General features: G+C 44.0%; 1 protein-coding gene across 2 annotated transcripts; it reads right to left on the reverse strand.

The window, feature by feature from the left end:
- Window positions 1-12,377, reverse strand: LOC119904966 (coiled-coil domain-containing protein 22-like). 2 transcript variants are annotated; one of them, XM_038721603.1, is made up of 16 exons: window positions 11,959-12,377; window positions 11,696-11,873; window positions 10,304-10,436; window positions 9,854-9,960; window positions 9,373-9,457; window positions 9,069-9,238; window positions 6,643-6,858; window positions 6,385-6,555; window positions 3,675-3,794; window positions 3,475-3,591; window positions 3,290-3,391; window positions 3,077-3,184; window positions 2,529-2,624; window positions 2,186-2,245; window positions 2,019-2,093; window positions 1-584 (listed from the first exon to the last, which is right to left on the reverse strand). In XM_038721603.1, the coding sequence occupies exons 1-16, from the start codon at window positions 12,006-12,008 to the stop codon at window positions 471-473; spliced, it is 1,902 nt and encodes a 633-aa protein (XP_038577531.1). In that variant the 5' UTR covers window positions 12,009-12,377; the 3' UTR covers window positions 1-470. The 2 variants fall into 2 exon arrangements, with proteins under 2 accessions (XP_038577531.1, XP_038577532.1); XM_038721604.1 differs by lacking the exons at window positions 1-584; window positions 2,019-2,093; window positions 2,186-2,245 and adding an exon at window positions 2,258-2,405.
- Window positions 12,378-14,004: the final 1,627 nt, after the last annotated feature.

The raw sequence follows: 14,004 nt of genomic DNA on the forward strand, positions 1-14,004 counted from the left end.
AACTAGTAAGGCATCTTTATTGAAGCTGGCACCGTATGTACAACAATCTTCTGCTGACAACATTTTTAATGGACATTCAGATTCATTCACTGCGTTCAAACAGAATCATGACGTGAATTAACTGCTAATGTCTGAAAATGATTCCTGTATTAAAAAGATATTAATCAAGATATCTTATGAAAACATTTCATACATCAATATGAATGGCTGTCCCTGTGAGGAGGACTGACAGCGCCCTCTGCTGTCCAGGTGATCGGACCAGGGACCAGCCGGAGGAACCTGATCCATCCGTCCCTGCAGGCTGTGCATTACCCTGCCTGGTTAGTCCCACGGTACAAATAGTTGCTGAAGAAAAGCAGGTCTGCAACAGAGGTGGGTGTTAGGGACCGCCTGTCTCTGCAGCGCTGTGTCCGGGTCCGGGTCTTTACACCACGTCAGCCTCAGCAGGCAGAGCGCAGCACTCGGAGCCTTCAGCCCTCTCGGACTTTGGCGGCGAGTGCAGAGTTCTCCTGTCGGATGGCCCTGTAGTCCTCCAGGATCCTCTCCAGGTTCGCCACCGTTTTGTTTCCGTTTTCAGTCTCAATCTGTGGACAAAATGTGATCAAGTGTAAACTTCCAAACCTGCTGCTGCATTTAAAAAGACTTAACATTTCAAGACACAGAAACATACGGACAACAGTTTCATTCATGCGTGTCCAGTACAGAGATCCTGCGACCTGCAGGGAGACTGTGACCCAGAGGGGTCAAGCTAAAGATGGAGCAGGATTTCTTTTTGGCTCAGTGAGCAGAGTGGAAATCTGTGTCTTTGAGTTTCTATGTTGCACTGTAGTGTCTTCTGGCGGTGAGCTGGCTAACTTCCTGTCAGCCCTCCTCTAACTTGAATGGGGGTGAAATAATAATCGTGCAGCTCTGATAGACTTTCCAAATGTTATTGACCAAATGGATCAAACTCTGATAGTGAAACAAGTCATGGGGTGCAGCGTTCAACAGCAGCTGGTTTGGCCGCTAGCCTCAGAGCACGGAGCACTTCCTGGGAGCTCGGAGGAATTGCAACGCTACCAAGCCGACCTATCACAGTTCTTGCATTGCTGCGATGTGTAGTTACATTTTCGAGAGATGCAGAGAGCAGCACACACTTTTGAGTTTTTTTTCCTTGTCAGTACTTCGTAAGTTTTGTTTTACAATAATAAAGTTTTGTTCCTGTTCACAGTCACTTACAGAACTATCAGTGTGTATGGGAAATGACAGAAGGTTAGAATATACTGTTACGGTGCTAAAGGTGCTATGAAAAAGTTGGGTGCAGCTAAATGAAAGGTTTAGGTGCACCAGTGCAACCAGTGCACAAAGTTAGTCTGGAGCGCTGACAGCTGAAATATGGAAAGTCAGTGAATGAAGTATGGAGGGACGCTGTGTCCAAAGTGTGATATGTTCAATGAAAATGAGAAAATCTTTTAACTGAACCACTACATTCACTTTGTAGATGAGCTCTCAGCTCATAGAGCATTTTAACTGACAGGGCATAAACAAATGCTTTTATTAAGTAAAGGACATGTGATTTATAGAACCAGCGTGTTTTTAGGTATCTGCAGCTCAGAGTTTATTCTGAAAAACATAAAACAGATCATGCATACATCCAGCAGTGCAGGAGTCTCTACACTGTGGAATAAATAAATGTACGATTCACCATCCGACCAGCAGCTCCGGGCTGTGGAAGAAGATGTGATGGGAAAATCCAGTCAGACTGTTCTTTCCTCTGCAGCACAGTCCTGTTGGAGGCATGAGTTGTACTATATTTATGTAACCTGACAGGAAACTACAACATGAGGACTGACCTCTTATTAAAAGGTCTGTTAGCAGTGACCAGGATGGAAATCAGGAGGACCTCGCCCTGCTCTGAGGCCCCGGCTGAACAATGAAGAGGCGATACTGCTTATAAAAACATAAGCTAGGCTAACCACACCCTGCAGCTCTCTCTGTACTGGAAGTAACAGATCTTCTCATGTGACTCTGAATCCTACCTGCTCCTCCAGATCCCGAATCTCCCTCAGGATGGTTCCTGTGTCCTCGATGGTTTGGATCAGCTGGTTACAGTTCTGCAGAAGAACGCAGGAGTGAGAGACGCTCTCTGATAGGTGTGATGCAGACATGATGACATGTAAGACAGTCAGACAACATGATGACGTACTTCATGCAGGGCGGCCAGGTACTTGTAGGATTTACGGACGGATTCGTCTTTTTTGGCGTCCTGCAAATAAAATGAAATGATCCATACATGAGAAACTGGTTTAGAGAATGCACAAGATTAAAAAGTAAAGATTCTGGTTCTAGATTCTGCAGCACTGTCCTTCAAAGAAACAGCCGTGTGAACCCGTGTGCCTTCGGTCGCTGCTGGTTCTGACACCGTGCTGAAATGAACATGAACCCAGTGTCCTGAGAGGACTCACACCAGTCATGTTTCTAATTTTCTTTACTTAAATTCTTTCACAGCCAGACAACAAACAGAACCGATAGAAGAACCCTCTGCTCACCTTGAAGACCAGCTCATCGGTCACAGCGAAGGTCCGGTCCAGCTTTCCTGTCAGGTTGTTGATCTCTTTCTGGAGCTCCTTAGTGTCTGATAGAATCTGCGTGGACACAGAGAAGATGTTACGGCGGAAAGCAGCTCCAGTGAGAGCTCCAGTCCACTGAACACTCACTGACATTAACTGAGTGGGCTATTGATGGACGGCACAGACATCATGAGACCAGAACACAGTGTGTGTAAAAGAAGTGGACCTAGATGTCACAACGTCTCCTGTTGGTTTGTGGACTACTGTTCTGAAGCCTTGATTTGGAATTTAGGCCGTCACCATCTTGGTTTTTTGGACAAGACTCATTTTCTCATAGACGTCTATACAATCACACTTCTTTCTGCAGCCAGAGGAGTCGCCCCCTACCGGCTGTTTAAGGCACTTCAGCACTTTACAGACCCGGAGATTCCTGCTTGGGTCTGACATATGTCGCCTCGTGTCTCAATACAAACTGGATCTATCTTCATGTATCTGCCATGTCCTGTTAATTTGCTCTAAAATTGTACCTTTGTAATTTCCTCCTTCTGTTTCTTGATGTTGCTGACAATCTCCAGGATCCTCTGCGTGTATGCTGAGCGGGACGCGTCCTGAGGAAGGTTTTCTAACTCTGTCGCCTATGTTGGACAGACAAAGCTGTGTCAGCATGACGTCCAGCACCTACAGTAGCCTGTGAACACACCTGAGCTAATAAAGAAAGAAATGTAAACTCAGTCCAGTACCAGCTGTTTGTACATCTCTTCCTTCTTTCTGGCCTCCTCTGTGGACACACGGATTTTGTCATGCAGAGACTTGATCTCTGACAGCTTTCTGGACGACTCCATCTGAGGAAACACACTAACACAATCAGAGTGTGTGTTCACTGAAGCAGATACAGCCACATGTCTGTGAACACAGCAGCACTCACCTCCTGGCTGCTGCAGATCTCTTTGAGTCTGCGGTGCTCGTCGATGAGCGGGGCGCGGTGCTTCTCCCACTGAGAGGCCAGGTGCACCACCCTCTTGGCGCTCGCCTCCACCTGAGCCTGGAGGAACAAATGCAGGTGTCCACTCAGTGCTCTGTTGGGTTTGATGCCAGCAGGTCCAGACTCTAACTTAGCCCTCCTACCTGAAGCTTCAGCATGTTGTTTTCAGCATCTGGCAGCAGGTCGATGGTTTTCTTCTTCACCTGCATCTTCTCCTCTCTGTCAGCGTTTCCCAGCTCTCTCTGCTTCAACTCATCCATCACCTACAGCAACGCCAAACAAGTTAACTCCTGATGGACTACAGAGGGTTGTTCACTAATCAAGTGTTTGGAACTAAAGCTCCATAATTTGGGGGACGTAAACAGAAAGTATAACATTAGCATGTTGTTAAGCTGATGATATACGGAGCAACTTTTAGAGCAATGGTGCTGGGCAATGTTCCCGTCAAAGGTATTGAATAAAGATTACTACCGTAATCCCCTTCCCCCACCACTCACCCTGCCCCACTGCTATCTGTTCAAAACATAGTCGCACTTGCCACTTGGATTTACAGAGCTATCACTGGATCACTGTGATACTGAAGGAAACTTAAAAACATGTAGATTCTCAGGCAGGTTCTGCAGCAACTCTCTTCTCTGATATCAAAGTGGATTTTTATTGGATGTTTATTCGATATGGACATTGGAGATAATGCTATGCTCTCTTTGACTGAGTAATGGCTCAGAGACCCAGCATGCACCTGTCCCTCACATCTCAGGTACCTGTCTTTAATGAAAGACGGGTGAGACTCAAAAGACATCTTTTAAAGGGTCGGCCTGCTCAATAATGGTTGGACCTAATGAGAGGAAAGTGGAAAAACATAGGAGAGATGGAGAACATAAGAGAAGTGGCCTGTACTACAAAGGGAGTTCAACCTACTCAGAATTAGGGTTGACAGACTTTGACTGCCTACCTACTGTGGTGTTAAATTATGACAGCGAATAAGATGTTGGTTAGTTGAGTCTGTGTTAACTTAATTGGAGTTGGTGCACATTCATTAAAAGGGGCTCATTCGGCCATGCGGGCAGAGTTTTTTCACAATGGCGCATGCTCCATATTTTCCCCAGAAGAACGCATGATGATATTGTCAGGTAGTGATGTGTCCGTCCGTATCGAGGCTTCAAAGTGTGTGTCGAGTAACGCAGGAAGCTTTTTGTGAAGCGCGTATCGAGGCTTGTGTTGATTAGTATGTGGTGACGTTCGAAGCCTCGCGAACCGGCCGTACTGACCGATTCAGGAGGTGGTTCGCGGGTTTGGCGTGCGATTCGAAAGGAGCAGCAAAATGCAGTGGACCCTCCTCAACATTTTGTGGACTTTTGAACTTGAAATTGAACACAATTAGATTTTATCAACAGCTCATTTTAAATGACTAAAAAAGTTTATCAACTTTGATCAAATAAGATCAAAAATTGTGATAAACAGAGGAAAAGAAAGTGTTGACATGTTTTTTTACATTTTGTGGCTTTGGTTAGAATTAAACTCTTACCCCATATTACAGTAATAATTATTTTCTAAAGCAGGTAAAATCATCTCCAAAAATGAAACCGCCTGAAGCCCAGCACTGTCGAAGTGTTATTTTTAAATAAAGATGAATAAAATGTTGTCTCTATTATCTAAAGTCACAAACCAAGTTATCATAACCCTCTCCCTTGTTTCCACTTTCCTTTTGACCCTTTCATCGTATCATAAAGACACACCTTATTAAAAAGCTAATCAGTCATGTATTGGCATCACACACATCATTCATTAATTCAAAGCTTCACACACCAAAGCCGTGTTCCCGTTATAATCACTCTGCCTGTTTTACATTTATTGTCCACTGGATGGCACACTAGAGCAAATCAAGCACCGTGAAGCTTCGGCCCATGAGTGAACCAAATGGATGGAAAGCTTCAATGCTTCATGAAGCTTCATCTCGCCATCACTTGTGTCAGGACCGGGTCAGGATAGGAGGAGTTTAAAGACGTTAACGGCAAAATCTAACACTGTGGCCTCCAACAAATCCAGGTTGAGCTTGTTGGCAGTGCATCGAGTAACTTTGTAATTATCTTCACAGTATTCTTGTTGTAATTCTCTATTTAGTATTTTATGTACTTTTCTTTTATGTCCAATATGATAAAGACATAAAGGTACAACTGTATATTAGGTCCACTGTAATAAAACCAGCCAGGGGAGTGAGGTAATAATCTGAGAAAAAAAACTCACTGGTAAAGTAATAAACTTGAATAACCTCTGAAATCGTAGTCAGACATTTATTAGAGAAAATAGCGTTTTTTTTGTCAAGCAACCAGATCACTTCACTTTGTAAGGCTGCAACATTTCTCACACACACACACACACACACACACACACACCTCTGCCGTGTATTATGCCTGCAGTGGAAAATTATATTATAGCCTACTTCTCAATCCAATTTAGCAATGAGGAAAGCCTCATGATTTCAGCCTCCAATCACATTATCATTATATGCACTGGGACTTTAGAGACAGTGATGTTGTTTCGCTCATGGTAAAATCCTGTCTCAGACTGTTAGAACTTCTGTGGAGTGTGATTGTGTGTCCTTAAACAACACGCCTCCACCAACACGTGCAAAAAACAGCAGGTGTGTGAGTGCATGTGCAGATTCACAGGTGGAAACCAGAATGCAGGTAAAAGATATTTAAAACGGCGTCATGTCAGTCAACCACGTACAGTATAGATGACGTACAGATGCACTGTGTAGGTGAACAGCCGGTCTTACATTTACCATCACAATCTAAGATCATGTCCTGGTTCTGTCGTGAGTCTATCAGGTTCAGCTGAGGTGTGTGTTACCTGAGATTTAGTGATGCTCATGTGCTTCATGTCTGCTGCCAGCTGGTCCACGTCACTGCAGAGCTGCTGGAACTGCTGCTGGAACGAAGCCAGCTCCTCCTGCTGACGGAGCTGGATATCGATCTCTGACTGGTGCCCAGTGGGGACGGAGCTGGGTACTGGTGCCGCCTCCTGGAGGGGGCAGGGACACACTTTAAACTCTTACTGCAGAGACATTTGCTGTGCATGTTAGTGTTGTGCTCATGGAGCAGACCTCACCTGTGTGAAGGTGAATTTCTGGGTGTGGGTGAAGTGGGTACCCTTGGACATGACTTTGTCAGAGGGGGCGAAACCTCTGAAGGCCTGCAGGAGCTCCGACAGGTCTGAGGCGGAGCGAGGCCCGCCAAAGGCACTTTCAGGAGAGGGCAGAGCAGCAGAACGCAGCTGCTCCTCGATGCGTTTCCTCAGCCGGGTCAGCTTCCTGGAGCGGTACTCCTGTTCAGACAGAACTATGTTTTCAGTGGTGTATAAAAACCTTACATAATGAACGATTATGTTTTTATTACCTTAGAACGAGCCTTTTTTTTTTCTACATAATCGCGGGGACCCTCTTCTATGGAGGTCGCCGTATTTTGTCGTCATGTTTCTACTGTAGCCGACAACAAACAAACAGCGCTACAGAGCACGTTTCGTCATCACGGCGTTCTTCTTCTGCTTGTGTAATTCCGGCAATGTAGACGGCCATTATTACATTAAATACGTACACAGAAGAAGAAGAAGGACTAATAATAATAATAATACTAATGATAATAATAATCTACAGTCTCTGAGTAGTCTTCTGGTTTGTTAGAAGAGAAGTGGATTTGGACAACTGAATGAGCACACACGTGTTATTTAGCAGGAGAGCTGACAGCCTGTGGATCTTTATACCATGAAGCCAGAGGAGTCGGACAGATGCAGACAGCTGACAGCAGAATTCAGGCATTTTGTGGATTTTCCCAGATGGAAGGCTATAATGTGGGACAGATGTTTTCAAAGCGGTGCTGAAGTTGTCTGTTTTCTGCTGGACAGGTAATTAACTTAAGTTTGTCAGACTTTAGCGATGCAAATGAAAACTGTTGTTTGATAGCTTTAGGTATTAGCTGGCCATAATCACCGAGACATGACATGATGAAATATGGATTAATTTCATGTCACCTACTTATTCTCCAGCCTGTGGTTTGGCTTTGCCGACAATCAGCTGATCAGTAACAATACGGCAATAAAACCGTAAGGTTAGCTTAGAGCATGGAAGCATCAGCCAGCTAAACTTTTCTGACTGGTAGAATAAAATGTATTGTTAGTTGGATTGGTTTATTCTCTAGCGCTGTGCTTTGGCTTGTGGTGTTATGTTAGTTGGATTAATTTCTCTGTCTGTCTGTCTGTAATGTGCCCTTACCTTCCTGAGACAAACAGCTGATGAATATTATTGGTAATGAGACGGTAACAGCAGGGAAGCTCAGATCAGCAGCTAAACTTCACATTTTACTGCCCTGGTGGAAAACATGTATTGTAATAATTATATAATTTGCATTTAAAAACATTATTGGATATTGCTTCGACCACTGTGCACACAAATGTGTAATTTGTGCTTTCACATAATAAATGTCCATTAAAACGTTGCACTGTTTTACCACAAGCTGAAATTATGGCTGTCAGTACTGCGTTTCTACTACTGTTACTACTGTGTTTCTGTTGTATTTCAAAAATTAAAAAAGACATTTTGGTAATATTTGCATGCTTATCTAATTAAGCAAAGTAAGAGGAGCCTTGATCCTCACCTAACAATGCCTTTGTAAACTTCATGTATTATGTGGTTTATAATGGACTGCAGATGGTGCAGAAACAGTGAGGCTTACATTGTCCTGGTATCTGTCAGTGGTCATACTGATAGTTTTTGAGATGTTCTTTATTTATTGTGGTATGTCAGTCCAGATGAGCCAACCCTCCCAAGATGTAAAATACTGTATTACAGGAGTATGAGACATCATGTAGCACTTAATTTCTTCAGGTGGCTGTTGTTTATTAATGAACAAGAAATAATAATATTCAAAAAAAAGGTTTGGTTTTACTGAATAATTAAGTGAATATAATTTCTTAATATATCTATCTAAAGAAACCTGATTTCCTGACTGACAACTCTCTGCTATCTCATAGATGACATCTTTGTCCCGTCTCAGGTAGCTATACTACTCGCTTGGATAGGGGAGGGGGGGGGTACAATTCGTAATCCTCACCACTAGAGGTCACTAAACCTTACACACTGAACCTTTAAACATGGCTTCCTAACTTTGCTTCTTGATTGAGTTGCTTGTTGTCATTTTGCAGAGCTACCGCCGCCCCTCCAAACACTGGCTTTACAGATATGGTAAAGTGGCTGTAAAACTTGCTGGCGTATCAAGCGTAAAGTACCTCCAAACTGCTGACCCCTTGTCTGCTCCCTGCTCCCTCCATGCTATGTTAGCTCTTCTAGCAAAATATTCGGGCCTACCGGTGCACTGCTGACGCATCGAGCACTATGCATGTAAGTAAATTTATTAGACTGGATATCTGATATCAGTATTGGATCAGTGCGTCCTTTTTACAGCCCTTTCAGCGAGGTCAGTAGAACAGACGGAACAACACTGTGGAACATAGGTCTGAGTGTAGTGAGTGTGGTGAGTTGCCTGTGGCGTGAGGCGGGACAGGAGTCCCTGACTGTTCCACTCGCTGTCCCACTCCTGAGCAGCACTCAGCTCAGCGGTGTGCTGCTCCAGTATGGACGCCACCACAGAGGCATGATGGGAAGGCTGGGCGGTCACAGGAAGGAGAAAGTCCCGCTGGTACTCCTTCACCTCTGAAACCAGAGCACACTTTATTCCCTCAACACGTCTTTCACAATCAGGCCAATGTGAATACTATTTGACTTAAACTCATGATGGACGAGGGTGAAACAGGGGACGGAGCGTGTGAATGGGAGGCGTCCTGTACCTCTGAGCTGCTTCTTTCCTGGCGCTCTGGAGCTGTGTGGTAAACTGAGCGGCTGGGCGTGGAAGCTGTGCAGAACTCCTGAAGTCTAAACAGGGAAAACAGTTCACATGTCAGAAACGACAGACACACTCTCTGAGCACGTTACATCATGAACAAGTTAACAGAGGCTGAGATGGAAGTCAGTCATGTAGGAACGTCCTGATCCCTGTTCACGTCATTTACTACTGAGGGAGTTTAGTTTAACCACATTTTTTTCTGGGTGTTCTTACATTCAGAGACACCATGTCTGACAACTGAGGAGTATGAAAAAATATAACCTGCATCTCCGCTTCTCTTTCTTTGGTTACATATTTGTCCTACAGAATAAATAAAAGCTACTCTAAACATGCCTGGACGGCCCCTCTCCTGATCCTGGACTCGAGACATCCCCCTGAATGAAAGCTGTTTTTCAGACATGAAAATACAACGTTAGAGAGTTTACTTGTGTTTCACTGTGCAGTGGCAGTCTGCAGTTTGGAGGCAGCCAGGGAACAGCCAGCTGGGCTCTGATTGCAGCAGCGATGGCTCTCTGGAGGACCACCGATTTACCTGCAGGAAGACAGGACGGCTTAGGATGACTCATCAAACAAAGTGCTTCGTCATGCCAACATCAGCTTAAGGAACTGGAGAGCTGAGAAGGAGCCTGAGTGGACAACAGACTTCCTGTTCCTGTCAGGTTTACTTCTAAACCTCCAGACGGTTTTCTGGGACAGAGTTTGTTCACCAAAGAGACGTTTCAAGCCTCAGACCTAAAATAATGACTACAGGAAAGCAGGATTATATCACTTTACATTATGGCACAAATAAAATGTAAGGACGTAACGACAAGTCTGCAGTATTTCTGCTGGTGATGTTAAAGCGTGATGATGACAGACAGACAGGTGTCCTGTACCTGTCGGCTGGTCTGAGGCTTCTGCACTCTCTCTGGGCAGCTTCTCCACCAGGAACATGAGCAGGGAGCGGATCTCCGGCTCGTTGCTGTACAGAAAGGTCTGGTAGCCGATCTCTCCTTTATATCCAACGTCCTGCAAACCAACAGTGAAACATATTAGGAATCTACTGTGGAACTACTGCTAATTCTGATTAAGTGTCTTCAAAAGGATTCACATCGTAAAACAGAAAAAGACAATACCTTCAAGCTCACGCTATATTTCAAGCTTTCAGCCGCATGGTCTTCCTCTTTGTGTGTAGTTTTTCGTCAATTCACATTTACACCTGAGCAAATCCCATCTAAGGAGAAAGACTACGACTGAAAGCTCCAGGACAACTAATAAGGGGACTTTGATTTATGATCGTCTTTAGAGTCTCTCTCACACTAGGGATGTCACGAGAACCGATTATTGTTATTATACTTCGGTACCAAGTCACTACCAGAATACTGAAAACATGTCTGTACTCATTTTGCTGGGTACCGAAGGTACCAGAGATCCAACATGCGGAAGGTAGAGCGGTAATGCTGCTGCAGCAACATCTCCGCCTCAACTCGTAGAATAGAAATGAGTCGTGTATGGAAACCGGGTGAAGTTAGTTTCGCAGCTGTTTCCTTCAACAGCTCCTATCAAAGCCTTGATTTCTCCCAGTTGGAGAGCTAATTCAGGCAGCCGTTTCACAGTTTGATCACCTGAAAATCACCAAAGATGACGATGCAGTTTGCAGCACTAAGAACTAAACGTTTGTCCAATGCTCCTGTTACTGAAGGAGGAGTTAGGGACCGTATGAAAAGGTCAATAAGATCCATTTCAATAATCAATAACTGTTTTGTTTTTCAATATAAAAATCTCAGCCAACTGCCAGTACAGATAATGACCACCCTTAAACATTTCACACCTGAGAGTTTGGAGAGAAAAAGTTACGAAAATGAAATAATTAATTTAATTAAATATGCACAGTACAAGATTGCTAATTTCTGAATATACTGATCAAACCACCCCTCCTCTGTCACCCTCTCTTTCTCAGCTGTAAGTTCTTTGTAATGTTCAGATGTTTTATTAAAGGAGTGTATGTTGAAGTATATGATGGGATTTATTGTTTTGGTTTTGTTTATTACCCTGGTATCGAATTGGTATCGAGACTCGTGGAATCTTACTTTTATCTGTATTGACTGATTGGTTTTAGGTATCCTGACATCCCTACTTCACATCACAAAAACGGTCTTCCCCGGAGAACCACAGGTGTCCATCCTGAAACAGTGTGTTTATAGTAATGTTCTGATCCAAACAGCGACTGGAAGGACTGACTCCACTCATCCTGAGTAAGGTAGGACCACAGCTCAGGTGTGTCTTACCTGACAGGCCTGTGCCAGGCTCATGCCCACCCTGAAGCGGGCAGACATGCCCGGAGGGAGGGAGGTGGGCAGCCCGCCGCCCAGGCCCGGATCGATCACTCTGATACATCTGACCACCGCCTCCACGATCAGCTCGCAGGTGAACAGCTTGATGCTGTCGGTCTCCTCGCTTACCTCCCTGTGGCCAGAACAGGTTAAACTCAGTCACACAGGTGACACACGCACACCTGTCCGTGAATAAAAAGTGGAGGGACGTAACTTACGTGCCGACTTGTTTGAGGGCGTGAATCAGAATCTTGTCAACTTCTTCCATCGTGAAGTTTTTCTGGAGATAAATGCTAACGTTGCTAGCTGACAGACAGGGTTACAGTAGAGCACCTGGTGCTAGCAGGGTAATTGATTAACATCCAGTTAGGTCGTGTGTTTCTCCCGGGTTAAAGCAGGCTAACGCTTCCATCCTCTGATAGCTAACTCAGCTAACGTTCATTAGCTAGGCTGCCGCTCCGCATACGCTGACTGACGCCATTGTAGTTCTCCGTGTCGCTACGAACGAGATGTCTATGTGATGAAAGATTGTTCCTACAAACTGAAGCCAAGCTGCTCCAAACGTTACAAATCTGACATTAGTGAGTCTGCTTCAGAGTGGAAGTGAAGTGATGGGGTAATGGAGCGGCGGGGTTTCTGGGAGGTGGAGTTTAATCTCGGCTGACTGTCGTAGAGAACAGAGGGGGATGAGCTATTTAGAAATACACTTCCCAGCATGCAATACAGAGACAGTCTCATGACCGGAAAGGTGCTGGATGTAATGCGAGGTGCGTTCTTGATGACGGCGACTGACTATCGCCGACTTGATCATGGGGTAAGGCCATCGTTGAAACAGTGAAGCCGACCAAAGCCTGCATGCAGGCCCAAAAATGACGTCAAAACCCTGTGACATTCCGTCGCCCATGAGATGTAACTGTATTGCTTACATTTATTGGTGCCAACAGGACGTAGCCCTGTAGCCTAGTTGTATTTATTGGTCCAAAACTGGCTTCACTGCTCTCCATTCAAACCAGCAGGGTGGCTTTGTCCAGTAATATACTGTCTGTGGACTTGAAAGTCTAAGGTAAGCTGCAGGTGACTGCAGGGGCGTGGAATAGAAACGGCGCCGTCAAGTCGGACACATTCTACCTGCGTGAGCTTACTGTGAGCTGAGATCAATGACCAGGCAAATACAAGTGTGGTTCCAACTTGGTGCAGTCGGAGAAAAGCAACTGTGGCCGCCGGACTCGGCGCCTGCAGCCGCAGCCGCCTTGCTCCCTTTTTTCCCTCTTTATTTACAATTCACAAAAAAATACAAAATTTAATTAAATAGATAATTATGAAATTATAATCAATTTCTATTCATTCATTCAACAGTTATTGTTCAGCTCTTCCTTCTGTGTCACCATATCTTTACTATGTCATACATTGTAGTTTTGAGAGTGTTGTTACAAATCTGAAAGATCGTAGATTTTTACATACAACCAGAGAAAACAAAACAAAACTATCTCAAGTTTTAGCTGAGAGGAGACATATTGGTGATTGTATATAACTACAGATAAGTTACATTGAGTTCTGAGAACACCAGTTATTACGTGATAGGTATCTGTTTATCCTACATTAAACACTAAATATTGCAGCATAACACAGTTTTTGTATTGGCTGGTGTGTATCCGACAGTACTTGTAAAGAAGATAAATAAATCTTTAATTCATTCCTGAAACAATTCAACATGGGTTTTTGCTTCTTCCATTTGCATACGTGAATATGATATTTTCACATAATTATGATAATGTTGACCATCTCACATATTTCCTTGGACAGGTTATCATTGTATAATAAAATCTGCTGTGCTTCAAAATTATTTATGTTCTTTATCCTGACATTAAGCCAATCATTTCTAACGGAAGTGTTTCTGACACTTCCGTTAGAAATGATGATAAAAAATGTCATCCTATACTACTTGAGCAATTTTCCAGCTCGAATTTAAGGTTAAATACCTAAATTCCTCAGCTCCTGAGCAAAGATTGTTTTAGGATTAATCAAAGCTATCATCACATAACCCGAGCTCCCCAAGTGGACAAAATAAGTATTGCATGCCATCGTCTGAAATGCTGTTTAATGTATAAATGTCACTCTGTAGCCTATTTATCTTGTCCATAATCTGATGCCATTTGTGTATCTTGCTTATATTCTCTAAGAATGTGTAACAGCCAATATATCCAGAAAGCTAGTTAAGTTCCTCTCATCTGATGTGATTCCTAGGAAATGCTGACCTCAAAGTT

This window comes from Micropterus salmoides, unplaced genomic scaffold (genome assembly GCF_014851395.1).
Source record: "Micropterus salmoides isolate LMB-PRFRI ecotype aquatic unplaced genomic scaffold, ASM1485139v1 Ms_hic_scaffold_16, whole genome shotgun sequence".
In the NCBI taxonomy this organism is placed as follows: domain Eukaryota; kingdom Metazoa; phylum Chordata; class Actinopteri; order Centrarchiformes; family Centrarchidae; genus Micropterus; species Micropterus salmoides.

Bases quoted from the DNA above. Each gene is read 5' to 3' on its own strand.
- LOC119904966 (XM_038721603.1), bottom strand. From the start codon at position 12,008: ATGGAAGAAGTTGACAAGATTCTGATTCACGCCCTCAAACAAGTCGGC. The intron at 3,185-3,289 runs GTACTGGACTGA...TGTCCAACATAG, and splicing joins AAGAGATGTACAAACAGCTG to GCGACAGAGTTAGAAAACCT. The intron at 585-2,018 runs GTAGGATTCAGA...TTTTGTCCACAG, and splicing joins TTCGGGATCTGGAGGAGCAG to ATTGAGACTGAAAACGGAAA.